General features: G+C 41.5%; 3 protein-coding genes across 5 annotated transcripts in view; 1 reads left to right on the top strand and 2 right to left on the bottom strand.

The window, feature by feature from the left end:
- LOC145440458 (uncharacterized) overlaps positions 1 to 27678 on the top strand; it is a 162064-nt gene that overhangs the window by 83710 nt on the left and 50676 nt on the right. The gene's annotated exons all lie outside the window — the stretch shown is intronic.
- On the bottom strand, positions 496 to 17130 carry LOC145440453 (uncharacterized). Of its 2 annotated transcripts, none has more exons than XM_080318062.1 (9): positions 15233 to 17130; positions 14035 to 14164; positions 5377 to 5825; positions 3467 to 3615; positions 3350 to 3389; positions 2438 to 2571; positions 1599 to 1804; positions 948 to 1081; positions 496 to 888 (listed from the first exon to the last, which is right to left on the bottom strand). In XM_080318062.1, exons 1-9 carry the CDS (start codon positions 15345 to 15347, stop codon positions 785 to 787), a joined length of 1461 nt encoding a protein of 486 aa, XP_080174188.1. In that variant the 5' UTR covers positions 15348 to 17130; the 3' UTR covers positions 496 to 784. The 2 variants fall into 2 exon arrangements, with proteins under 2 accessions (XP_080174188.1, XP_080174187.1); XM_080318061.1 differs by having other exon boundaries at positions 497 to 888; positions 14035 to 14167; positions 15233 to 17056.
- Positions 15407 to 27351, bottom strand: LOC145440451 (regulator of telomere elongation helicase 1-like). The gene is made up of 9 exons (XM_080318059.1): positions 26665 to 27351; positions 25172 to 25443; positions 23890 to 24022; positions 22553 to 23119; positions 22130 to 22303; positions 21228 to 21438; positions 20005 to 20121; positions 19132 to 19283; positions 15407 to 18204 (listed from the first exon to the last, which is right to left on the bottom strand). The coding sequence occupies exons 1-9, from the start codon at positions 27318 to 27320 to the stop codon at positions 17268 to 17270; spliced, it is 3219 nt and encodes a 1072-aa protein (XP_080174185.1). The 5' UTR covers positions 27321 to 27351; the 3' UTR covers positions 15407 to 17267.

Genomic DNA, 27678 nt, shown 5'->3' with positions numbered 1-27678 from the left:
GGCTCGCCGGCTACCTGGGGCCTTCGTTCGTGGGCTACCTGGAGCCCTCGTTCGTGCCCCTGATTTAATTCACCATTTTGACCCAAAACCTTCAAAGCATCCTCAATGTAAAAACGTCTCTCACTCTCAAAAGTGATACAGTCACTGGGATAAAACACTTAGTTCGAAACATTTTGTGGAAAATAACCCGAGCTAGCGTGACGGGAGTATTTTAACGGGGAATTGGTGATCTAGTACACGCAACTATTTTCGAGATTGACAGATTTTGGTACACGTAGTGATCTAGTACACGCAACTATTTTCGAGATGGACAGATTTTGGTAAATGTTAATTTACAATGAAAACTCTGGGATATATATGACTGTTGTTCTACTATATACTCATATGTCCCCACTGCACCCTCTACTGCAGCGCCGTTTGTTTCAGCGCCCCCCATATCGCTCCCTGACCGTTTCTGCCCCCTTCAAAATTCAAAACGTTCGTTGGCGGCCAGGTGACGAAACACTTGCTTAAAACGTGTACGTGGCCTAGCTTCTGAATTCGACCACAATATTGCATCGCAAGAAAAGAAAAACGGTCACAAAGAACATGCAGTACCACAGAATCGGTCGTATTTTATTCGATAGAGATAGCTTGAAAGGTCTTATGTGGCCTAGCTTCTCGAATAAACATCAATATTGCATCTCAAGAACATAAAAAACAGCACGCATACCGGCCGTAATGTACAAAACGAATTTCAACATTGAGATAGATCAATTAAGGAAAAATAATTGACCAAAAACAGTCAACCCTTGTTGCCACCGAAAGGCTGCAACCGTCTTTTCCTTCTGAACGTCTGCAAGTCCGTCTTTTGCGCCGAATTCTTCCGAGTTTCATCGGAGATATAACCTGGCAAGAGTTGTTTTGATGACACACTATAGGCGACAGCACGCCACTGTGAGATTTACCTCGCCTCCTGCATTCCGCCGTACTGGGGATGTCCAACTCCCAGAAGTGCTCTGGCGTCGAGGGCAGCGGATTGACCATCTTGTGACGACATACGTTTTTCATTGCACTTTTTCGTTCGTGGGCCGGCAGATCTCTGGTAATAACCAGAAGTGGTAAGTGACTATAACGCCGTAAATTTATGCTCGATTACAAGCAGGGGTGTATTGACTCGACTTGTATGCTTGAGTCATGACCAAGTCATATCACTCGAGACTAGGACAGCCAAGACAGGCGTTTTGTTGTAACTTCGAATAATAGTAAAGTTACCGCATTATTTGTACTTTGTCTATCAGAATTGGTACTTGAAAAATAGGCCCAGAAACTGTTAAGAGTGAGAAAATTAGTAGATTAATGCGTGACGTTCGATATCACCCAAGCAGAGTTGTAAAAAGTAGTTTGAACATGACCTGAACGGTTAATATAATAACTTGGACTCGAGTCTCAACATGATGACTCGTACTCCTCTGCTCCCGATTTGTACTGTACTGGGCATGAATTTGAAAATGACTCGAGTCAAAACTATAAACGTGAGATTGACTTGTGACTCGTGACTTGATTACAACCCTGCTCTTGACAAAGTCAACCCATGTGACACCAGCGGGTGTACCAACCTGTAATAGGCCTCGCACTGCGGACAAGACCTTCCCTCTAATTTATCTCGTTCCGCCTTTTTCCGCACTACTTCGTTCGGCTTGAAAACGGTCGCTCTCTTCGGCAGCAAATCGAAACTGTCATCAAGCAGGGATATTCTCTTTTCGCCACTAACATTACGCGTAAATTCTGGCACGTCGTCCAAATCTTCGTCAGATTCCTCGACCTGTAGAGGGCAGGGTCAGGTCAGACAACGGAAAATTGCCGTCTTTTCAAAATTAGATTTGAATTAGAATATTAGCCACAGTTTTTTTCAAATTAGAAGACAATTAGAGAAATTTGGCTACTGAGTTTTCCCCGATTTTGAACGGAATTACAGCTACAGGTTTTGTCCAGATTAGAATTAGAATCATAGTTACATAGTTTTTCTAAATTAGAATACAATTAGAGAATGACAGCTATACAGTTTTTCCAAATTACAATAGAATTAGAATTGTAGCTAGAGGCCCAGAGTATTTCCAAATTAGATTAGAATTACAGGTTTACGGCGACACATTTTTTTCCAAATTAACAAAAAATTTGAGTACTGAGTTTGCAAAAACTTGGAAATTGCAGCAAATTTCAAATTGGAAAGAAATGCAACAAAAATTTAGTTCATATCGCATTAGAGTTCATCCCCATAAGCATGAAAATGGCAAATGTCTAAACACCAAGTTTGAATCGTAAAGAAAAGCCAGAAATTAGAATAGAATTAAAATTAGAGCGCAGAAACGTTTTACAAATTAGGATTCCAGATATTCCACTATAATTAGACAACTAGAATTTTCTAGCTGTCTGCTTTTCGCGGGCCGCGTCGCACCTGGGTCGCATTGGTATCGTTCAGCATGGAGGTCGTTTCCAAATCTCCAGAGGTCTTGTCGAATATCGCGTCCAAACTGGTGCAGGCCGGCGGCGGCGGCATAATCAGTTGAGACGCGCTTGTGCTGGGCCGCTCTGTATTTGGAATTTGCGAAGTTAAAACCGGGGACGGGTTACGCGGACTTTTATGCGACTCGACTTGACTCAATTTGTGAATTGACTCGAAATGTACACGAGTAATTATGCATGCAATAGTTAAGTTACCACAATATCCGTCTATCAGTACTGATACTAGAAATATAGGGCCAGAAACTGTTAGGGGCGAGGAATATTAGTATATTATGAATGTGAGCAGAGTCTCAACACAATGACTCAGACTCGGACTCTACCCTCCGCACCCAGACTTGAACTCGGGCTTGACTCGAGTCAAAACTATAAGTGAGAGATTGACTCGTGACTCGCAAAGGAACCTTGCAACCTGATTACAGCCCTGGATTGGGGCTCCAAATCGAAACCCCGTCCATCCGAAATGCCGACTCGATCTCCAATATTTATAAGCTCAATTGTAATTGAGCAATTGATATCATGGTGTTGCGTTTCGACTAAAAAATACAATGCCACTTTCGAAAGTGAAGCCTCATATTGATGAACTGATATCAGAAAGAGAATTGTAAAAGTCACACGGTTCGCAATAGCTATATATTATCATGTGTTGATTTTGTGTTAAAATCATATTGTAATGGTATTGTTCTTTTAACACTCCGCCGATGTACAGTTCATTTCGTGCGGTAGATTTTTTTGTTTTTATGTCTACGAAAAAATTTCGGTTCCCAAAAGGTTTCCCCAGGTAAGTAAAGGTCAAGAACCACTTGGCTGGTGTCAGAAACCGCTTTGTGAAATGTAACCATCTCACCGGACTGCTTTTCGTCTGTTTCCATGGTAGTAAGGTTGCTCTGAAAGTAAAATGCCGCGATTACAACACACAGGAACATGCTGGAAAGCACGAATGATCTCACGCCGTCCGACTCACTTCCAAGTCCAAAACCGTTTCGTCGGGATCCACAGCTTTGGTACGGCCGGACGCAGCGGGTTTATTCCTCAAACCGCCCGTTGTCCGAGCTCTTTGAAACCAACTTCTTTCTCCTGACAATACCGGAGATGGCGGTATCGAATCCATTTCTAGAATAGGCGGAGTCAAAAATTGTTATCGACAACTAGAACTACTCGTCTTTCAAAACTTACGACTAGAACGAGAACTAGAACTAACGACCTTAAAAATTTAAAACTAACTACCAGTAACTAAAACACAATTAGATTCGATTCCGAAGCAATTCGTTCATTTTAGTTTACTGGCTTTCTATGTGAACATCAGCACAGGACCAGGTATCGCGCTTACAATGGGAGAGGTTTCGGCCCCCAGGATCTACCCCCTGGGGAAAAGCCACTGTTAGCGGAGACGATTCTTAGCTAGCAATGGCTGCAAGAACATCACACAACAAACAGAACAGCAGTATCACGATTCACGCCAAACTACGACATGTGTGTTTTCTAGTTGATCGGCAATTTTTTTTCTTTAAATGCACAACTACAACTAGAATCGGAACCCCTCGATTTTCAAAATGCGAACTACTCAAAAAGCAGTACATAGTTGCTCGTCAGATATCTATATTGGTAATTTGCACGACTCTGTTAAGGCATCAACAATCACACCAGTACCGGATATATAACTAACAAGCAGCTACGTGACAAACCGACGTTTCTTTACGTTTTGCAATTTGTTTGACAAATCTTACCACTCAAATCTTCACAGAGGTAAGCTACTTAAAAAGAGAAGAATAGTTAGCAATCTAGTTTACCGGACCACGAACTGACATATCGATCTCGCCTTCCGATACATGCCACCTCTTTTTGTACCCTGTTCCTTTATATTATCTTTTACTTTTCATTCAGCGTGCATGCCTCCTTTTTACATCGCCTACGCCAGGTGGGTGTCTGATTTCGAAAACTACTCAAAGTCGTTTTGACACCTTACTATCATTCATTGTATCGCAGTCTTTTGGTGTATTGAAATGACGAAATTGTTAGCAATACATTGAATTGAACAAATTCATATGGATTGTCAAAAACACTGTCCGATACCTAAAATTCTAATTTCATTTCTAATGTTTTACCGTGACACACTCAATAACCATCCTGACAAACACTCTATTAGCTATGGTACTCGAGCCTAGTAATAGCTTACAGATAGCTAGAAATCGTGCAAGCTTCATCAGGCCGGTCAACCCAAGCTTTTTACCCGACCAGTCATAAGATGCATTCAGTAATGAGGACTACTTTTTCAGGCTACTTAATTAAGTTCTGCCTGCTTGCACTACTTCTACATCCTTCAGTAGTTTCGTAATTTACAACTAGTAATTGAGTAGAAATTTAGAGTGTTACTTCTACTGAAGCAATTTATGCTTGCACCCACTACTTATTCAGTAGTTATTTATTATATAATTGAATAATATATTCATATTGAAATAAACCTGATTATTTTCGGCTGACAATTGCTGACAATCGTCAGCAACTAGTCAAGAATTGGAAAGAACATTGTACAGTGTACACCAACAATCGTATCAGCAAATATGGCATCATCGGTCATCGCCGTGAAATTTAGAATAATTCAGGTGAAGAGATCACTAAGCTCAATGTACTATTTTCTACAAGCTGCTGATGATTACCCCTGACGAGCGTCATCCGAAAAAAAGTCGGGTTCATTTCAATATGGATAAACCTTTCAATTGCATGTTGAAGTTCTGTACCTCCAAGAAGCTATGCAATAGTTCTGTTTGAAAATTACAGTATCACTTTAACTTCTATTCATGTCCACTACTTCTGACACCACCTCTGCCTGTCAGGCGATAACACATGAAATTATTGAACAGAAAAATTCCGTACCTTCGTCCATCTTGTCCAGTTCGCTATCCGTCAAAAACGTGGAAACGTTCACAGAGTCTTCAAAATTCAACCTGGTCTCGTCAAAATCAAATCCGCCCTTCCCGGGTTTCGCTTTTTTCGCCGGCGTCTCGGGCACTACGAAGTAACTGTCCAACGTGCCTTTCACTTTCGACCGAGGCGACACTTTATCAATTTTCGCGTTTTTCTTCGGCTTCTCTCGAAAGTCATCCTCGTCGCTGCTGATATAAGTGACGTCTGCTTCCGTTTCGCGTATTTCGAGCGCGCACGTGTCCGGGGCTAGAATTTGGGGGTCGGCGACTCTAGCCGATTCTCTGTCCGTGTCATCGCGAGATTCGAATAAGATGCTCGGCGGTGGGTTGGGCGACGATAATTTCTGACTGTACAGCTGTATGTTCTTCTTGTGAAGCAACTGTATTGTTTGTTGGGCTCTGTAATGAAGTATCCATAATTGGTGAATATGGAATTGGAAAAATTGGAAATTAATAACATATTATTATCAAAATACACCAACCTAGTTTGTGCCAATAGAAGTTTGTGTACCATCTAAAAATAGCCGCCTACATTGTGCATAAGCGATCTCTTCGCCCCGATTTTTAAAATTTCATGCTGGTGACGTCATTTTTTGTGATACGATTGTTGATATACAATTCTTTCCAATTCTTTACTAGTTGCTGACGATTACCCCTGACGAGTGTCAGCCGAAAATATTCGGGTTCATTTCAATATGAATATAACTTCAAATTATTATAATAATGAAAGCGATGCATCAATATTGCATTAACCTTTGTCCGACTGCATGGGTACAATTGTACCTATTCCAATTTTAAAATACGACAGTCTTTTTTCTAGAAACCCGAGAGACCTGAAACTTCCTGACATCTCTACATTTCTGTGTTAGATTATGCAGACTAAATGTCGGCAAAAAATCTTTACACGTTACTGAGATTTAGGGTCAAGTCGTTTTTACACCCTTAACAGGCGGTATGGGTACAATTGTACCCTTGCACATTGTGTATCTAAATAATGCCAGTATACATAACACAAAGACAATTGTTTGAAGGTTGAATGAAACAGAGTACAGAAATGATTTATTTGACACAGAAATATGAAAGAAAACCTAGTCGAGATGGGTTTAGTCAGTGTCACAAGTAATACACTTTGTTTGTTATGGAGTGTTCGTCACACACAGGCTGAACGCAAGCCACGCAGCCTTTCCTGGTTTTACGTCGTTTTCGTTTCTGATCTCTGCAGACATAGCAACTACCAACAATCGGTGTAGCTCCTCGATTTCCATGTGGTTCTTTGGGGTTAGCTTCTGCCCCGTCTGGCGGTGTCGCAATGGGCCGTCCTAGAACTATTTCCACTGCAGCTCGAAGGAAGCGCTTTCTCATCATCATGCGGTTTGTAGAGCGAGCTTCCACTGAAGGCATACATAGCTGTTTCGCAAGATCTTTCAGGAACTTTCTCCGTTGGTCCTTGATATATCTCAACTTTCGTTTGCTGTAATATGTTCAACTCCGCAATCATGGCTCATTATAATTGAACACTAGTCGACCGTGACAGATGTCGCGCTCCGCTCGTAGTCGCCAGGCTTCACGCTTACGCGGGAGCTTAACGTTGTTTGCTGCATTTCTTTATCCTTTCAGATCGTAGTGTGATTGGGGTTATTACCTATTAGCTTGCAATAAAACTGTAGTCACACTCATACTGTGTATTGCGTGGGATTTATTAATGGCGACGAGGACAAATCGGATATACTATCGCAACGCAACGTAACCCCAATGACGGAACAAGAATCCAAAGCTTCAATCGATCGATTCGATCCAGAACATCATAGCAGTAGGCCTAATGTTCATGACGCATTCTGTGAGTTCGTACGCACGTTTCAATATGAATACGCTGCAATGGCCAAAGAACCTCCTGCTGCAGAGCAGGACAAAGAGGTCTGGATCGAGGGCCATAAAACAAAAATATTCTTGGGTCGGTTTTCTTCACGAAATTTCCAGAGAGATTTTGAAGATACCGTACCAGAAAACGACCGTAGCACATTTAAATTCAAAGATCTGGTGAAATGTATGAAGTACCGGTATGAGCCAACCCGGAACTATACTCTTGCGAATTACAAGTTTCACCGTCTGTCTCAGGAAATGGATGAGAGCTTCGACGGATTCGTCCACCGCTTGAGGCATGAAGCAAAGGCATGCAAATTTGCATGTGAAAATGCAAACTGCAATGTCTCCGACATTATGATCAGGGATCAAATAATAGTCGGCATCAAATCAGATGACATACGGACAAATGCGCTCAAGAACCAATGGGATCTGAAAGCCTTGGTAGAGAATGGCCGTAAGATAGAAGCGGCTTCACACTCCGCCCAGTTGATCAAGAATGAAACTGAGGCTGCAGGAGCGGCTGACATTTGTCGTGTGAAACCCAAACAACGCTATCACAAGCATAGGGGTTCAGGTGCAGATGCACAAGGCAAGGGTCATCGCAAAACATGCTCCTCTAAAATCTGTGAAGGAGGAAAATCTTGTGTAGCAAGAAACATGACATGTCATAAGTGTGGTGAAGAAGGCCACTTCAGAGGATCAACAGCATGCAAGAAGAAAAAACGCGCGAAGGCAAACCGCGTAGAATCGGAAAGTAACGTCAGCAGTTCATCAGATGACGACGCTGATTCAGTAAGCGATGCCAGCTCTGATGCGTCGCGAAAGAAAATGCAGAGCAGGAAAAAGAAAGGAATCAAGAGAGTCAACCAATCGCAGCCTTACCGCAAGGTGCGTAAGGTATCAAAACCAAGATACCGGGTGAAGGTTGCAATGGCAGGAAAACCTGTAAAAGCCTATGCGGACACCGGTGCCGATTTGACTGTGATGTCGGCAAAGAGGGCAGCAAAGCTTAAACTACGTCTCCGATCCACGAAAACGTACATAAAGCCTTATGGGTCGAAGCCAATCCAATGCTGTGGACGCTATGAAGGTTTTGTAACTTTCAAAAGTTCTGTGGTGAGTGCTCGCTTCTATATCGTCCCTGGTAAAGTAGAGACTCTACTTAGTGGGCGACTGTGTGAAAAGCTCGGCATCATCAAATTTGATGGCGACATGGAGACGGAAATGTCTCGCAAAGTGAACAGGGTTGCGAAAGTGGACAAGCTAAAAGCAGATGTGATGAGGGCATATCCATCTGTGTTCACAGGCATAGGAACATTGAAGAATCATGAGGTTTCGTTCTATATCGATCCGGAGGTTCCACCAGTGGCCAAAGCCATACGTCCAATCCCTTTTCATCTGCAGGACAAGTTTCATAATCTAATATCACAACTGGAAAGTGATGGAATAATCGAAGAGCACACAGGTCCAGCGCCATGGGTTTCCAATCCTGTGCTTACGCCGAAAAGCGATGGCAGCCTACGCATGACGATCGACCTGAGGCAAGTCAACCAGGCGATCAAGGCTACTAACATTCCTATACCAAGAGTGGAGGAAATCAAAGCAAGGCTAGCAGGCAGCAAAGTATTCAGCAAACTGGACTTTAAATCAGCTTTCCACCAATTGCTGCTGGATGAGCAGTCGAAAGCAGTCACTGTATTCCATGCTGGCCATAGACTCATGCGTTACCGAAAACTCACAATGGGTGCAAAACCAGCATCAGGCGAGCTCACGAGAGCTCTGATCCCGCTCTTTGCTAATATCAAAGGGGCCCATGTCATTCATGATGACGTCATCATATCTGGAGAGACTCCTCAGCAACATGACCTAGCTCTCGAAAAGGTCATGAAACGCATCCAGGACGCTGGAATGACCCTGAACGCTGACAAATGTGTTTTCAAAAAGCCAGAGATACCTTTCTGGGGTATGATAGTGACTAGTAAAGGTATTAAACCAGATCCGGAGAAGGTCAAAGCTCTGGAGGACGCTTCCCGTCCGAAGTCAAAAGAGGAAGTGATGTCATTCTTGTGCTTCGTTCAATCATTTGGGGACTTCATCTCGCATCTCTCAAGCAAAACGAAGCACCTCCGCCAATTGACTCAAAAGCATCAAAGGTTCAGGTGGACATCAGAATGCAGCAAGGAATTTAAAAGCCTAAAAAAGGCTCTTGAAGCAGATACCGCACTGCGATTCTTTGACGTCAAGGCGAAGACATACATATTTGTGGATGCTCATGTGTCAGGCTTGTCTGCAATTCTGGCCCAAGGTCGAAGCGTAAAGGAATCTAGTATTGTGGCGTTCGCAAGTCGATCCACACGACCGGAAGAAACACGGTATCCGCAACTAGACTTGGAAGCCATGGCAGTAGACTTTGGTTTGAGAAGATTCCGCCACTACGTCACTGGAGGACCAGAAGTACTGGTTATAACGGACCATAAACCGTTAGAGGGCATATTCAAGAACCACAGGAAAGGCTCTATCCGTACCGACCGTATCAAGATGCGGCATCAAGATATAGCCTACAAGGTGGTGTGGGAGAAAGGTGTTCTTAATCCAGCCGATTACCTTTCAAGGCATGCCCAGCCAATCGAGTTAGCCCCGCGTTCATGGCAAAATGAAGCATGCGAGTTGGAACGCACTGTTCTCATGATCCAACATGCACCCTACACGGAATCGTTGTGTATGGATCGCATCATCAAGGAGACAAAGAAAGATAGCCTCCTCAAGCGACTTAGAAAAAGCATCCGGAAGGGTCACATATCAAAAAATGACCCGGATCTAAAAGTATTCCGCAAATTTCAAGATCAGTTAACCATCTCGAATGGTTTGGTGCTGAAACAGGACAAGATCATTCTCCCAGAAAAGCTCTGGGAACCAGCCATCAATAAAGCACACCAAGGAGGTCATCCAGGAATGTGCAACCTGAAGCGACGCATCCGTAGTCACTTCTGGATCAAAGGCTTGAATGAGTTGGTGGAACAGAAAATAAAATCATGTACGCTGTGCCAGCAATCTACACTGCCAGGCAGTAAACAGCCACAGAAACTCATTATGCCGCCTAAACAACCCTGGCATGAAGTCAGCATAGATTTGTTTGGGCCAATGCCAGATATACGTCACGCAGTGGTGGTGCAAGACCTGACGACACGGTTTCCGGATGCGACAATCGTCAAAAGTACCGCAGCTAAGCATGTTATTCCTGCAATAGCGAAAACAAACGCTCATTATGGTCAACCTAATACTCATAGGTCTGACAATGGCCCTCCGTTCAATTCGAAAGAATTTGCTGAATTTTCAAGTAAGCACGGAATCGACCACAAAAAGACGTATCCGTACCATCCACAAGCCAACCCTGTAGAGACTTTTATGAAGCCTCTGGGCAAGGCGATGAAAATTGCGTACGCGCAAGGTGTTGACAAACAAACGGCACTGCAACATTTCCTCATTGGATACAGATCAACCCCCCACATATCAACCGGGGAATCGCCAGGGGACTTGATGTTGAAAGGAGGGTTCCGAAACGACTTTCCAAGGAAAGTACTCAACAACGACCAAGTACAGAAAGCCTTGAACCAAGACCGTCAAACGAAATTACAAAGGCAACAAGTTATCAACAGTTCAAATAAGCGACAACCAAAACATTTTCTAATGGGGCAGCAAGTCATGACTAGAAACTACAAAAGAAACAAATTTGACCCCATATTTGGCCCTGAGCTCTACACTGTCACGGAGATCTTCAATGACGGCGTTGAACTGATCAAGGCATCAACTGGTAAGCGGTATCGACGTCATTTCAATGATATCAAACCTTATTATGGAAATGCGCTCACAAAACAAGTGCATGCCAATCCGCCCATTGAATGGTGGCATCCGACGGCGGACGAAGTTGAACATTCAGTAAGCCAGCATCCTGAGGAAGCAACAACCGTGCCCGAGCCGGTGATCGTCTCTCAGGAACCAGAGGTGAATGATGAGGAGCCAGCGATCATCTCTCAAGAGGCGAGCGACGACGTGCCGAACACTCCTCCCGACCGCACGGCTTGGCCCTAAGCCGTCTGGCCGATTTTAACTCGCCCGGTTTTCTGGAAATGTACTGAGCCTATTTGTCTTCCTAAAAGGGGGAAGTATTGATATATCTCAACTTTCGTTTGCTGTAATATGTTCAATTCCGCAATCATGGCTCATTATAATTGAACACTAGTCGACCGTGACAGATGTCGCGCTCCGCTCGTAGTCGCCAGGCTTCACGCTTACGCGGGAGCTTAACGTTGTTTGCTGCATTTCTTTATCCTTTCAGATCGTAGTGTGATTGGGGTTATTACCTATTAGCTTGCAATAAAACTGTAGTCACACTCATACTGTGTATTGCGTGGGATTTATTAGTCCTTTTTCCTAAACACTGGCTTGTGTTCCCTGTAGATGATAAACGACGCTAAGCCAGTGACGTCGATCATGTTATAGAAAAACGCCAAAGGCCAACGCACTGTCCGTCGTTTTACTGTGTATTCACCCAGCATTTTGTCCATTGTGTCCACCCCCCCCCCCCTTTGGTTTTATTATAGTACCTGATGATCTCTGGTTTGCTTGATTGTGTTGCTTCGACTTCTCCGGTCATGTGCATTGATGATAGAAGCACAACTGCTCTGTTTTTCTTTGGCACATATGAACAGACTGCTGCATCTCGATGGTAGGCGAAATTGGTCGAGTGAAGTGCTCTTTCCTTGCCAGGCTGCATGTTGCTTGGAAAAAACCTCTTGTTTTTTCTGACTGTTCCAACTAAAGTCATGTCCCAGGTGTTCAATACTTTAGCTAGTTGCATACCTGTGAAGAAATTATCGGTGGTGACATTTCTTCCAGAGCCTTTATACAAACAGACCAGGTCCAAAACTGTTTGCTCACCAACATTTGTTTGTCGGGGACCATCTATTGGTTTTCCAGTATAAAGCTGACCATGGACTGGGTAGGCGTTTGATGCATCACAAGCCCAGAACACCTGATACCATATTCAGCTGGTTTAGATGGTATGTACTGTGTGAATTTGGTATGTCCTCGAAATAGAAACAATTGCTCATCTATCGTGATACATTCATGTGGCTTGTAGGCTCTCTCCAAATTTTTATTCAGCATTAGCCACAGATCTGGTATTGGTGCAGCTTTATCTGTTTGCACACGCTCTGCACGTGTATTATCGTTGTCAAATCTGATAAATCCGAGCATCAACTTGAAGCGGTCACGAGAGGCAAAGCATCTACTTTCCACATATTGTCCAGATTCTCTTTGTTATTCCTGTTTACACCAGCAGCAATAAGGATGCCAATAAATGCACTGAGCTCAACTTCAGTAAAGGGCTCGAATGTTCTTAGTGGTGTCCGTTCAGAAGCATTACGAAATCTTTCTGTGAGATTGTTGTTGAAAGCTTCATAAACTCTTCTAGCCTTCGATTTGTTTCTCTTAGTATGATGTCACACATCTCTGGACTCATGATGGATTTGAACAGCTAAGGCAAGAGACGAAGGGAGAGGAAACGAAGTGGGACGACTGGCATGTCGATAGCTGATCGCAGGGGCAGAAAGGATTATAAAAATAAAAGGGGAATGGAGAGAGAACTGGTGCAGCAATATGTGCTATACTTCCTTAGAGCACAGTATTTAAACGCTCTGACCAATAAATACGGCATACCGTACAAAAAATATAACTAACTTGGAAATTTCAATGGAAAATGTACGTGGGTACAATTGTACCCATGCCGCCTGTTAGCGGTGTAAAAATATGCAGTCGGACAAAGGTTAATAGATTTGAAAACGTATGTTTCACTGAATGTGAACGTAAATTGTGATCTACGGCAAAATGTTAAATTTAAAAATTAGAAATGTAAAATTGTTAGAATAATGAAAGCGATGCATCAATATTGCATTATTAAATTTGAAAACGAATATCAGCCTAAATTGTGACATTTGGTGAATTGATATGCATGCAACGATCAATTTTGGTTAGGGTTTGGTTAGGATTACGAATTGGCGCCGCCAAGTGCCAAATTCTCAAATGACGAATTCACTAATAATCAACCAAATATCCGTTTATAAATCACATGTTCGTGCTAGAAATGGAGCTCGTGGTCTCTTTTGTAAAAACTCGTTCAAGGTTTTGGAAGAATTAGACATCACTGAAGTCAGAACAGCGTTAAAAGCTTGTGAGGTGTTGAAACATTTTAGTAATATTCATGCTACCATGTTATATGCATACGTTGCATACGGAAGTAACTTTCTCATTCGCATTCCTCTTTGAGAAAAAGTGAGGGATAAGATGGTCGCAGTCTCCCGAGGCGGTGAAAAGCAAAGTACGGTACTTCTATTCTATAGAGTACTAGAGTAGGTTTTACCGCACTTACTCTAGCGGTTGCTTCCGCCACCGATTGGGCAGCAAATGAATCCGGCACTTGGTCAATTCAGCATGCGACATGCAAAGTAACTATTATTATTTTAGGATTTAGGATTAAGTTAGTGTTAGGGGTTAGGTTCGGTTTAAGCTTGAATGTTATGGTAGGGGGAGGTCAGGGTAATTAGGGGCTGCCAATTCACTCGTAACCTGTACTTAAGTAGCCGCGCTGACAACTTTGAACACTTTTAAAAATAGCTGTGTAAGTGACAGTGTGTACTGGTAGAGGAATTCGGCACCTAACAAGATATGCAACTGGTAAAGGCCATACTTGAGAAATCTCTGTTTGTACGTTTCGGCCCGTTTCTCCACCCGCGATTTCTCTTCTTTAAGCGAACCGTTCTCGTCGGAGACTACCTTCAATTTCTTCTCAATTGTCTCAAACTTCTTCTCTTCTTTACCTTCTGACAGAAGGAAATAAAATTGATACTCTGTATTTTTGCATTCAAATATTCAAACAGAGGAAGTCAAACGTGGATCGTCATTCGATCGTGAAAAGAAGTCCCGTCATATTTAAAAGGAGATATTGAGGACATACTGTTGTTGGTGTAGTGGTGTTAATGGTACATAAATCTAATGAAATAAAAGCATCAGTGGTCCAATATTGAAAATAGAAAGTCAGTCTACTGTTAAGAAACAAATAAGGTCGCATGATTCAATTCTGAACAGAGTATTAGGAACCAAGTCAAAGTATCAGTAGCAGTATGAAAGATGTGGCAAGTTGAAATATGTTCCTTTTATGAGACCTGCAAAAAATACAATGCCGGTTTTACACCACATTAAAGACTATATGGTATTTTTTCGACCAAACCATTTTCATAGCACTTTGTGACAATGATGTAGGTTGGTCACGACTTCGCAGTAGCTTAGTACCGCATTTTTTCATGCGGCGATATAACAAATCCGAGGTTTCGAGGCTACCACAGTGTAAAATAGTATTGAAACAATGATTTTTCATGATAAATTAACAGGAGCAGGGAGGGTATAATTTGAATGTGTTCGAAAAATATCTAACTATTCAACTCGAACCATTGGAATTAATACTCAATTCAGATTCAAGAACTCTGATCATTGCGCCCAGACCTGGAAACGAAATATTTTGCCACATAACACACTTTTAATCAATATATCCGTGTCTTCGAGGGCACTGGTTGCAAAGGAACGGAGTAGGGCAAACAAGACAATGAAGATACTTGTATATAATGACTAGAAAACCAGAGACTTAAAATTACCCTACAGTCCATTTTTATATTTCACATACTGTAACTAATATTTGTCAATAGCCAATTCCTATTCACCCTTTCTTAACTTTTGCACATCAACATATACTAATTTAGGTATCATATCCATGCAAACTCTCTAGCAAGTAACAGATTACTGATACTGTGAGCACTGCCAATTAACACGATAACTTGACAGACTTAAACTTTGACGTTATGGTGAACTCTATGTTAGGATTGAATTCTTACCTTGACATGATCTTGCTTCCAGCACTGCAATCAATGAACGTAAGATATCAATAACATTGGGCAGAGTAAATTTTTTCTCGACGCTCTTGCTGCATAATAAGCAATCCATAGCCATGGCGGCAGCAGACTTTACAAACACGTATTACAATATATAATATAAATAAAGAGATAATACTAGGAAAAAATGCAATGAAATTGAGGCGTTAAACTCATTGCAGCACAATTGATGGAAATACGGAATGCAGGAGGGATTGCAACCTTTAAAAGTATCACAAAACGAAACCAATACGAAAGTGACATATCTTACAAAAATACTGCATCGATTCAACATCATCGCACCATTGATTATTTGCATTACCACACCACGAAAAACGTGATTTGTTAGCGATATAGTCGAGCATTGTGGATTCAGACTCCATCGACTCGAGCTAATCATAATCATTCAGAGCACCAAAGAGTCGCGTTGTGTTAGGAATAACGCTTCACGCAATAACCTCTGCCAAAGTCAAGGCTCGAATTCGGAATGATGCTTGACAAATAAACGGGGTCGCCATTCAAAAAATTCCGGCACAGTGAAAATATCATAATTTCGTCAAGAGCTCATCGATACAAAACACGAAAATGCAGTCAGTTACAACTAGGGCAAAAACAGGCAGACGAAGAAACAAACATGATTTTTAGATTGCCCGACATGTAAACAGTTTTAGTAATAAAGTTCAATGATACGTACAGTAACTTGACTTGGAAATTTTGTAATCGCCAGTTTAGAGACATTGCCGCGCAACACACGCATACAAACTTCTGACAGAACCCGTTTGATTTTAAAAAGCCGTGACGCAGACTTGGACAATCTCCGGCAGAAAATTATCAACTAAATTCTTGATTAGATTAGAATTATAACGTCACATTTTTTCCAAATAAGACTAAAATTAGAATTATAGTTACACGGTTCCTTCCAAATTAGATTATAATTATAATTATAGGTTCTTCCAAACTGGATTAGAATCATAATTACTGAATTCGCGAAAACTCGGGAGCTGAATCAGGTTTGGCACAGTTCATATCAAATGAGAATGCCAAATGTCTGTACAGCAAGCTTGGCACGTTTCGCACTGTGCATTTCTCCTGTAGCCTTTTCAGGAAAACCAGAAATAAGATAAGAATTAAAATGGGAGCAAATAAACATTTCACAAATTAGATTAGAATTGGAGCAAAGAAACATTCAACGAATTAGCTTAGAATTAGACTACCGGCATTTGGTTCTAATTAGTCTGCTTAGACAACTACAATTATCTAGTTGTCCAAGTCTGAGGTGATGACACGACCTTGGGTGCGCGAGGCACTCCCACTACTAACAAATGAAAAACACATTGATATTGAAATATACCCGAATATTTTCGGCTGACACTCATCAGGGGTAATCGTCAGAAACCAGGAGAGAATGAATCCAAAAGAATTTCGACACACACATAAGTAAAAAACATTCGGGTTTACTTCAATAAAAATATACGTTCATACAGAAATAAACCCAAATATTTTCAGCCGACACTCGTCAGTGATAATTGTCAGTCACTAGCAGAGAATTCGAAAGAACTTTAAGATACAGATAAGTAAAGAAAAATATTTCAATAGCATATTCACATTGAATTGAACCAGAATATTTTCAGCTGACACTCGTCAGGGGTAATCGTCAGAAACTTAGTAAAGAATCGAAAACGACGTTGATACGATTGTTGATATACGATGTTCTTTCCAATTCTCTACTGGTTGCTGACGATTACCCCTGACGAGTGTCAGCCGAAAATATTCGGGTTCATCTCAATATGAATACACTATTTAATTGTATATCATAGTTCTGTACCTTTAAGAAGCTCTACAAAAATATTTGGGTTATTTCAACATGGATGTATTCTTTATCAACAAGAGCCTTTTAAATTACAAGCACAGTATCAACAAAAAACGTTACAAGCTAGGCGGGAGACTCAACAAATTCTCCACAGTTCCATAATTCGAGACAATATCCCAGCACAAAAATTTAATATCCCACAGGACGCCGGCCCGTATATTCCTCACATTTTTTCGAAAATTCCTCCGCTTTCGTCTTGTCTTTAAAAAACCGCACGAAAGCCCTGAAAATCATACGGGACCGCTCACTCCCGGAAAATAAGTCCGAAAGTTTTAACGCAATCGCGGAGACGTCCGCTTTGGAAAAGCAGGTGAGAAGCTTTTTAAACTCGGCGTAAGCCTCTTTCGTGAGAGTCTCGCGCACGGAAGACAACAGAAACTGGAGTTTGCCTCTGATCAACGAGATTTCCTCGCCGTCTGTGTCGCAATTGGTGACGACCTCCGGTTTATCGTCGCTCTCGATTTCAATAATCTCAGGAGTCGAAGTGACGGGTTTGTTGGGTATCAACTTAATTTTTTTCTTAGCCACCCCACGCCTTTGATCGTCCAAGAGTTTGTCGCAAATATGCATCTCCCTCGAGATTTTACTGACTGAATGCGTCGACGCGGGGGCTGCCTTGTCTTCGTGTTGCGTTTTCTTAGTATCAGTACTTTGCATCACGTCAAAACACGATACCGCGCCTGTTTTTCTTTTGTTTTTAATCGGGACCAGCGTGTCGTCTTCTAGTTTTCTTTTGGACGTGGTCGGACATCCGGAACACGCGTTCGCTGACATTGAACTGGCTATCACAGACGGCGCTATGTGGTCTGCGATGGCGTTAGCTTTGGGAATGCTCAAAAACGATCTGTCCTTTTTTGTGGAAGTATTCGAAGACTTGGCAAAATATGAGCTGGTTATGTCCGATTTTTTGGGCTTGGCGCCGAATATCATGCTGTCCCCGGCCGAACTAGCCAGTGCCACGTTGGGTTTGATTGCTTTAACTCCGTTGGTTGGGTTACCGTTTTTCGCGGCTAACGACAATCTCACTTTTTCTTTCTCGCGTATCGAGCAGAAGAAAGATTTAAGCCTGAAATTTGAACGCGAATAAATAGTTACGGGAAGTTACGTAAAGTATTCTAGTATTCAGTCATGTTTCAGTTAGGATATCGTGGTACGTGAAGCGCCATGTCAACCTATTTGTTTCATTTGACCGTTTATGATTTACAACGAGCAGACAATGGGACGTGAACAACGGCAGGCCTACGAAAAAGGCTACAAGCTGTAAAATGTCAATGACAAGTTCATCCATAGCCTTTATACAGGCTGTGGTTCGTCGACAGTGCAAACATCTACGATACAAACGAAATGCAGGTTGTTCAAAATTTTTGACTTTGTAAACAATTTTGACAATGACCAACGTTACAATTTTGACTTATTTTGACATGTCAAAAAAATCACCCAACTAATAACTAATTTCCAAGCGTAAAATGGACCTGACGAACATTACCTTGAAAAAAAAAACAAGATTTCAAGGACAGAATACCAGAAACCCAGATCTGGGGAAAAATAAACAGGAGTGGCATGTCCGAAACAGTACTTTCACAGTAATTCGGTGATCGAAACTTTTCCAGGAGGTCCGTTCGACACGCGGCCTGGGCATAAGTGATGTACGTCGAATCTCTACACTGACTTGCATATGGATAAGCATGAGCGCGTCTCCGACCTCTCTCTGCTGTTAATTGACACTGCCACTTTAAATCGGTGGCATTTCTAGCTTTGTTAAGACAAACCGCTACATTTTATACAGCCTTTGGTGTTGTGCGTATGCCTACTTGAGTAGTCCAAAAAAGCAGTAGTGACGATTTCAAAGTAAGCAAAAAGGTAAATATTGGAGGCCTAAAAAATTAAAACTGTTATATAGAGAGGATGTAGTCGAAAACCGTAGTCACTCGAGCAAGTCGTCTATGCAGACCCAAACCACCTCTGGTTATAGGAGAACGGTGTCAGCGCTTACCTTCGTAGAGCCTTTTCGGCATCGTCAAACTCAACGACCCGCGGCTTTATCCACTTGGGCAGCTCGCTCAAATTATCGTGTTCCGCGTAACGGTAGTCCAACAGGATGATTGCGCCGTAATCGTACCGATGCCTGATGACGCGACCGATCGCCTGGATGAAAAAATTATCGAGTTCAGTCTGAAAAAATACTTTGCATAAATCCGAAGCAGGCACCCCGGTTAAACTCAATTATGACACATTTCGTAGAAAACCGCTCTTAAGAGGCATATTTTATGGCAGCCAATAAATAATATTGTCGAACACCAGCGAGCCAAAGAAAAAAATTATTTGTTCCGTGAGGAAGTGCCAAGTCTGAAGGACGTGCACGTGCAGGCCCGCGCCATTGCATTTTGATTTAGCCTACGGTAAGGTACGTTTGAGATAAGCCTAAGTCAGGTAATAGACAGGATTAGACACCGAAATCGCAAAAATATAGCCTATGCTAACATTGCACATTGTTACTTCTATTTCTGAATTTGAAATATATCCACAACGAAAAATGTTACAGAGACCTTCACAAACTTAATTCCTTTCTGCAATTCCAACTAAAAAACAGGTCGAGTCACTCATTAATAACAGCTTCTTGCAGGTACAGAACTTCAATATACAATTGAAAAGTACATTCATATTGAAATGAACCCGAAAATATTCGAATAATATGAAAATATTCGGGTTCATTTCAATATGAATATACTATTCAATTGTCATTAATAACAATAACTAAAAATGTAACAACCATATAATCTCTCGAGTAGATTTACAGGAGTGTCGAAGTCAAAGTTTGAGTTTTGTCGGAGGTGAAGCGAACTGACACATCTGCCCCGGCACATACCTGGTTGACGGCGCGGATCGCTTGCAGCCTGTACCACTTCTGCCCGTCCATCACTTTGTCTCCGCCCGCTGCGCGTAACGCTTGCAAAAAATCCATTTTCTCCATCACTCTAGGGTCCTAAACGCGGTCGTTGATAGGGATTTATAAAAATCCACATAAGTCGACAACCAGATAATTTCTGGGGTCTAATTAAACTAATGTCCAGTAATCTTATTCAAACCTAATTAGTGAAATGTTTCCGTGGTCTAATTTCAACTCTAATCTTATATCTGGTTTTCCTGACAACGCTACAGGAGAACTGTGTAGTGTGAAACCGCCCGAGCTTGGTGTGCACTGTACAGTAGGGGTATTCAAAAATGACTTTTTCTCAAATCAAACTGGCTATTTGATAAAATTGTTAGGTTACATAATTTAAGCCTACACACCAAATTTGGTTCAATTCCAGCCATTAGCGGCATTGCTACAGGAGAAGAAAGTTTCGATTCATTATGTTAAAACGAATAATAAAAAATTGAAAGTACTCTGTTCACCCCATGAATGTGTTACGTTGTCAATAGAAACGATGTTCACCAAATTTGGTTAATTCCAACCAGTGGAAGCGGAGTTATTGCCGTCGAAAAATTTGGATTTGAATAAAATAGTATTTACGGTGGGCACAACTCTAATAAATAATTAAAGAATCGGTCACCGTAAATACTATTTTATTCAAATTCAAAATTTTTCAACGGCAATAACTCCGCTTCCACTGGTTGGAATTGAACCAAATTTGGTGTGTAGGTTTAAATTAGGTAACCTAACAATTTTATCAAGTAGCCAGTATGATTTGAGGAAAAAAAAGTCATTTTTGAATACCCCTACTGTAGCCTACAGACATTTGCTATTTTCGTGCTTACGAGATTGAAGTCTCATTTTTATTTAGTTCAATTTCCAAGATTTTCGAATTCGGGAAACATAATTATAATGTAATTTGTGAAATTTTTTAATGCTATTATTTTAAGTCTACTCTAATTTCAGGTTTTCCTGAAGTTTCTACAAAAACTGTATACGGTAGCGTGAAACAAGCCAAGCTTGGCGTGTAGACATTTGCCATTCTCGTGCACTCTGATTTATGGAGTAATTCTCTAAGTTGCAAAATGCTGTGTAACTATGGTTGTAATTCTAATCTAATTCAGAAAAATAAGTGTAGCTATAATTCTAATTTTAATCTAATGGCGTCGACTTACTTTCGTGGGAGGATACGGAAGACCGACGATCACCACGGCCCGGCCGTTGTCGTTTGCGAAATCCAGACCCTCGGACACCTTGCCGCGGCAAATGGCGAAAAAGGAAGCGCCCTGGGGCTTGGCAACGTCTGAATAGTACTTGTCCATCGAGTCTTTCAGGCTGTTCCTGTTTCTAGACTCCACCGTGCACGGCTTACGCAAATCGATCCGTCTTAATTAGAAATACGGGATTGGGGATGAGATAGGAAAATTTAATATTTCAAATCCAATGGATTCCGATAATGGCTGAAATTAATCTAAAGGCCGCATGATAACTGAAAATAATTTAAAAAATGTTGAAGCTCAAAACCCAGATCCATCTTTACCTTCAAATCTCGACTCAAAGGCACACAAATGTGTCGATTTTTATCAAAATACGCCAACCTAGTTTGCGTCAACAGAAGAAGTTTGAGTACCATCTAAATATTGAGCTCGAGCGATTTCTTCTCTCCGAATATCTGAAAGTTCATGCCGGTGAAGACATATTTGGTGATACGATTGTTGATATACAATATTCTTTTCTATTCTCTACTAGTTGTGGACAATTACCCCAGACTAATGTCAGCCGAAAATATTCGGGTTCATTTAAATATGAATATATTATTCAGTTGTACATTGAAGTTTTGAACCTCCCAGAAGCTCTTTGAAAATCATTATTCCGAGTCAGCAGTCGCATATTATAGTTCTCTGACTTGCTACTACGTTTACGTCTAATGGTTGAATCCGTATTTCTTTCAAAGTGTGATGTCGACTCGATATAATAGCGCTCTTGTTGTTAGAATACCTTCACTTTGGCATATTTAAAAGTCAAACTACTCAGCACGAAATCCCTCCCAACACACAGTATTACCAAAACACCCCACCTCATAATATCCCTGTCCATCTCCTCCCACCGCCTTATGTACCCGTCCATCGCCACGTACGAAGGGAAGAACACCAGCAGCCCGCCCGGAGAGGTTTCCGATATCCGCACCAGCAAGTTACCGACGTCCTCCGCCAGCTTGTAGTCGTTGCGCGTCTTGTACGTTGTCTCCAACCTGCGACACACATGTACAAACTACCAATCTAGTTGACGGCCAACTAACTACTGGTTTATTGAGTGGTTCTACTTCTAGTTGCGCACTTCGAAAAGTCAGTACGGTAGTTCTAGTGTTAGTTACAGTTGTGGATTTTGAAAAGTTAGTAGCTCTACTTCTAGTTGCCATTTTGAGAAGCGAGTAGTTCTAGTTTTCGTTTGGTTTTCAAGTTGCGCATTTTGAAAACCCAAAAATTTACACGAGTCTGACCTGCGCTGGTTCAGCGTCTTTTTCACGGTCGCCACGAAAACCTGATGATCGTCGATGACGTGAGTGTTTTGCAAGCTTATCGGGAAATCCACCTGCAGCTCGCAAGTAAACGACTGTATAGGCGACAAAGTCCCGCTGGTCAGAATCAAATTCCGCACTCCGGACGCGATAAGATCTCTCATCGCGTATCCGGGACTGAAGCACCAGTAGCTCAGAATACGCTGCGTCGATCCTGAACTAGTAGCACTATCAGAGCCCCATGACGATTTAGTTGGTTTTCTCTCCTCTTCGCGTATATTGACTCGATAAAACTTGGAGAGTTCGTCCATCATAATCCGCGTTGCGTGATGCGAAGTCACTAAAGACGCGGGTAACGCCGGGTTTTCTCCTCCCGTGGCGCTAAATATGACACGCATGACTTCAGAAAACTTTTGCAGCGCCGTGCCGCGCGTTTGGAAGGAATTGCTCAACGTGGAGAGGTAGGACACGACTTTGTCGACCAGATCAATGACGGCTTCGTGCGTCGAGAACGTGATGTTGAGAGGCGCCAGGAATTCGAACATGTATCTGAAACAAGGACAATCGGGTCTAAAATGGGGGTTCTTTATAGGGCGCGGCAAAATCGGTAGGCCTACGTACCTGAGTGATTCGATTCTGAATCAATTGTCAGTGATAACTAGCGCGATTATAACTTTACTTATAAAACAGAAGATTTTGAACTTGGAAATGACAATTTTGACATTTTTTGCCATTAAAAAACTGAATTTTGACAAAATTTTGCACTCAAGTATTTAAATTAGGCATCACTCCATAGAATGCTGGAATTGTAGTAGGCACACTTTTCTACATTTTTGATCGGAACCGTCTGTCCTTACGTAGTAGCTTGGCAAGAAGAAAGAAAAAAATTCAACAGAAGCAGTTGTATGCTGGCAGCCTTGAAGTTGAGTGTATACTGCTGGAGTGCGCACGTGTTGTATCATACATTTTAGACCGTAACCAAATTCTGAGTTTGTTAATATCTCGCAATCCACCCATATACGTCGAGAACCACTGTTGAGAACCAACGTCCACCACGCAGTCAAGTTCCAGATTCAGATTTGAGATATCGGCGCGAGCTTGGAAAAATTTCCTACTGAAAATGTTACTCATTTTTAGGTGTGTTAATCACCACGCCTCATTATTTGTTCCATTCAATTCGATTTTGTGACCAGTATTCCATAGTGTATTAGATGTATAATGTGGTGTTCGCCCAAGGCTTGCGGATTGGCGTAAGGGTTCGCCAGGTTAGTAAAGGTCGTAGAATAAAAAGAAACAGCAATCGTCATCATCATCCCAACCTCCCAGGCTTGGAGAGTCGCTTCTTGAAATTATCCAACGGAACTTCGTTGAGGCATTTCTCGAGTTGAACGAATAACGCTTTTAACGTCGCTAATTCCTGCAAGCTGAACTCGCCGAGCGCGCTGGATTCGCCTGAAATAATGGGCACCCGTTTACGACAGTGATTGTCAACCAATATGTAAGCTTACATGCCTTACCGGTCAAGGCTAGACCGGACAATGTATTCGGCGTCTGACTAGTGCTATTATTGATATGGATCAGAGTGTAAAGTGGGTTTCTAAACTTGTAATAGAGTTAATTTATACAGTTAGCCAACACCCCAATGGTACGGATTTGGATTTTATGACCCAATAAACATATCAAATCAAGATGGATGCCGTATGCCAACGATGTGTTCATTGATTGGTTGAATAAGAATAATTCGCTGACTACCTACACGTTTTTTCTTAATGTTGATTGCGGGCCAAGCTCGCAAACGGTGAGCTGAATAATTCGAGCAAACTTTTGTAACAAGACAAGTAAAATTTTTGAAATTGGCAAGGTGCAATGCATGCTTGTCTAGCGTTGAACTGTTTTTATGCTGTAAGCGTCATGCAGACAGTGGGCCAAAGTTGAAATGCAAAGATTTTTAACCAAAAATGTTATAATAACATGAAAATTGTAATACAGGAAAAAGGTTCGCAGTGCAAAACCAAGGTTCGTTTGCAAACGCGAGCCTCCAAATTTCTGATATACACGCAGAATGCGATCTTGAACCCCGCGTTCACACCATCCTTAGTACAGACCTTCAAAGTTTACACGAAAATTTTACACAGAAGTCCACGAAATACACAGAATCTGTTGTAATCCTAATCGAAATAAGGATGATCAAGACTGCAGGGTTCAGAAAAGGCGTAGCCTATATTTATACTTGTTGGTACAAAATATGAATTGAAAAAATCACGAATGCCCATCATCATTTATCTTATAGCAGACAACTAAATGAAAACTGTAAATATAATCTATCTATACTGCACTACTTATAAACACTAAGCAGGAAGCAAGCCTTCCTCGAAGTTCCTTGGGAATCATTATATACAAAAAACACAAGGTAAACACATGCTATCTTCATGATATTATTTAGTAGACTGTGTGGAAAAATAATTCAGTTTGTGGTCCAATTAAGTAATTACAAAACTATAAGCGAAATAACATTGGTAAGTAAATGATACAGTAAAGGCGATTAAGGTCTGTAAACAAACACTTCCAGACAGTGAATAATCAATTTCACAGCCATTTTACCTGCTTCATATCCGTCAGGAACAATCCCTGTTTCAGACATTTTAACGGCCGCCTTCAACAGTTCCCCAGTCTCCGTTATGCACTTCGCTATGTCCATGGACGTGAGATCGAAAGACGCTGATTCCTCGCAGATCCTCTCCAAGTTGTGAGCTTCGTCGAAGATTATGATATTTCCCGAAACTTCGAGGTTGTTGGCGCGTCGCGATTTGCGATCCAGTAAATAGTTGTAAGGAGTCAGCAATATCCCGCAATCTGCATCTTTTGATTGTTCTCTGAATGAATTTAAATATAAGTTTCTTAATACGAGTACATCAACAGAAGACATCAATAGTTTAATAACAGTACGGGATCCCACGGGTAACATCATCCAACACCCATCAAAAACCAGGGTTGTCTACAGATAGCCTTCTGGGGAATCAAAATCAAGTTGTAACTTTAGAAGCATGCAGACAAATTTCTTCCGATCTAATGCATTTGTGCAAAGCAAAAATATAGAACTTTGTCAACAATGCATTGAAGTTGCAACAAAGGCTCACTAATTTACATAAATGCATATTTGCCATAATCAGCATGTAAATTTACATAAGATGCACTTCTTCCAAATTAGATTAGTATTACAATTACATAATTGGAGAAAACTTCCTACCAAATCAGAGCTCATTTTCTAAAATTATATCATAATTAGATTACCAGCATTTTGCTCCAATTAGTTTAATTTAATTATACAACTAGAATTATCTAGTTGTCAAAGTGTGGTATGAAATCATTGACAGCATAGTGAAGATTCACCAGATAGCATAAAATATACATACTATATATATATACTTGCAATACCGGAGGAAAATCCTGAAAAAAGGTAAATCTTCTGCACTTCGTGGCTGTTAACTAAAAGGTCAACTTTCCGGCTCAGCTTCCTAAATGGCCGTCTGAGCATTACTTCAGTGCTGTTTTACTGTATCTCAGTCGAATTTTGCCCTATATTCAAACAAAATTCTCAAAAACGAGGACAAAATCTAAAAACAGAGGACATTTAGGCGTCCTCCGAGGCCAGAGTGGAATCGGTGGTAACAGCACGCGCAACGTCACACCATCATTTACATCTGATCATGCCGATTAATTGATTATGCCGACGTCACAAATCGATACCAGAGTCCAGATCCAGAATAAGGCGCTTGCGCTTTACAATGAACACAAGCAAGCGTGGCATTTGTGCAGCAGTGAATATATGGCGTAACCCAAGTCTTGCGCATACCAGCTCTATTCAAGTACATTGTTTCCTATAGTAAGTATAGTTCTGTATTGAATCAGAGCAAAAATGTTTCCGTCACACGGATGAAAATTTCCAATCACGCAAAAAATCCGTCTGTCACGCACAACATGTTGTCGAAAACAACCACCGATTCCAGTCTGGCTCCGAGGACACTTTCAAAAAAGTCAAAAAAGAGGTCAAATCCTCTTGAAAGAGGAAGTATGGTAACCCTATATATACCCACCTCGCAGCATAATACGGACAAGCACTTCGTTTTTTCCCGAGCTCAACTAACTCCTCAATATCCAGAATTTCATTCGTAAACGATCCAGACTTACGTACGTTTTCCACATTATTGTAAAAGTGGCACAGATGCTTGTTCACTTTGTTACGACACGAATGAATCATAGCAACGTTATTAGTCTGCTTCGAGACCTCGGGGTGGATGCACATCTGATTACGTGATCCGAGGATGCTCAATTTTGTATCTTTAGCATACGCTGTTCTTTTTAATTCTTTGACCACTTGAGCCAATTGAGAATGGGTACGAGATGCGTAAATAATCCTGGGTGCTGACGGGACTTGCTGTGCAGCCTGTGCCTCCTGGTCCGGTCGGGCATCCCCTCCATTCCAGCCTAAAGGATAATCTGGTTCTGCCCCTCCCGCGGCAATATTTTGACCCAGTTTTTCAGCCCTTTGCTTGATCTCTGCTCTTCTCCAAGCTAATGTTGCGCAGAGGAGACATAAAGTTTTTCCAGTACCGGTTGGAGATTCCAAAATGGCGTTGTTGCCAGTTTGTAGGGATTCAATCACGCATTTCATGTAATGTAGTTGTTCTGGATAGGGGTCGAACGGAAACTCGACTTCAATTCCGTGTAAAAGCAACTTATGCGGATCCATGTGAATTTTAAGATCGCAACAAAATTACTGTAAAAAAACTGATGCGATGATTTTCATTTTAATAACTGGCGGCGTACAAATATGTTAAATAATAACTTAACGAGGGACAGTCTTCACCATGCTATGGAGATTGAGATTGCAGACTTTGTACAAGCTATACCGGATTATCAATCCGAATGCGCATTCAAATCTGTAGAACTAGAACTACTCACTTTTCATAACTCCCTGAATAGATTGGTATACTCGACTCGGTAGTTTGTTTTGTCTGGCACTGTGTAAGCTACCAAAGAAGGAGTGAGCGAATCGCGGGAAAGACATGTTTGTTATTGTTCTCTGTATCGCTATCTACCGACCGACT

Source organism: Botryllus schlosseri, chromosome 6, assembly GCF_051294905.1.
Source record: "Botryllus schlosseri isolate E-star chromosome 6, Bs_hap1, whole genome shotgun sequence".
In the NCBI taxonomy this organism is placed as follows: Eukaryota; Metazoa; Chordata; class Ascidiacea; order Stolidobranchia; family Styelidae; genus Botryllus; species Botryllus schlosseri.
The sequence above is the reverse complement of the archived record's forward strand: the minus strand, read 5'-3'. Positions and strand labels throughout refer to the sequence as shown.

What these genes read in the sequence shown, in the direction of transcription:
- LOC145440451 (XM_080318059.1), bottom strand. Translation starts at nt 27,320, where the DNA reads ATGGATCCGCATAAGTTGCTTTTACACGGAATTGAAGTCGAGTTTCCG. An exon ending in TCCTGACGGATATGAAGCAG is followed by an intron (nt 24,023 to 25,171) that starts GTAAAATGGCTG and finishes CCATTATTTCAG; the next exon opens with GCGAATCCAGCGCGCTCGGC. An exon ending in CGACTCTCCAAGCCTGGGAG is followed by an intron (nt 23,120 to 23,889) that starts GTTGGGATGATG and finishes TCCTTGTTTCAG; the next exon opens with ATACATGTTCGAATTCCTGG.
- LOC145440453 (XM_080318061.1), bottom strand. Translation starts at nt 15,347, where the DNA reads ATGGCTATGGATTGCTTATTATGCAGCAAGAGCGTCGAGAAAAAATTT. An exon ending in TACAAACAGAGATTTCTCAA is followed by an intron (nt 5,826 to 14,034) that starts GTATGGCCTTTA and finishes ACTTCATTACAG; the next exon opens with AGCCCAACAAACAATACAGT. An exon ending in ACTGGACAAGATGGACGAAG is followed by an intron (nt 3,616 to 5,376) that starts GTACGGAATTTT and finishes CGCCTATTCTAG; the next exon opens with AAATGGATTCGATACCGCCA.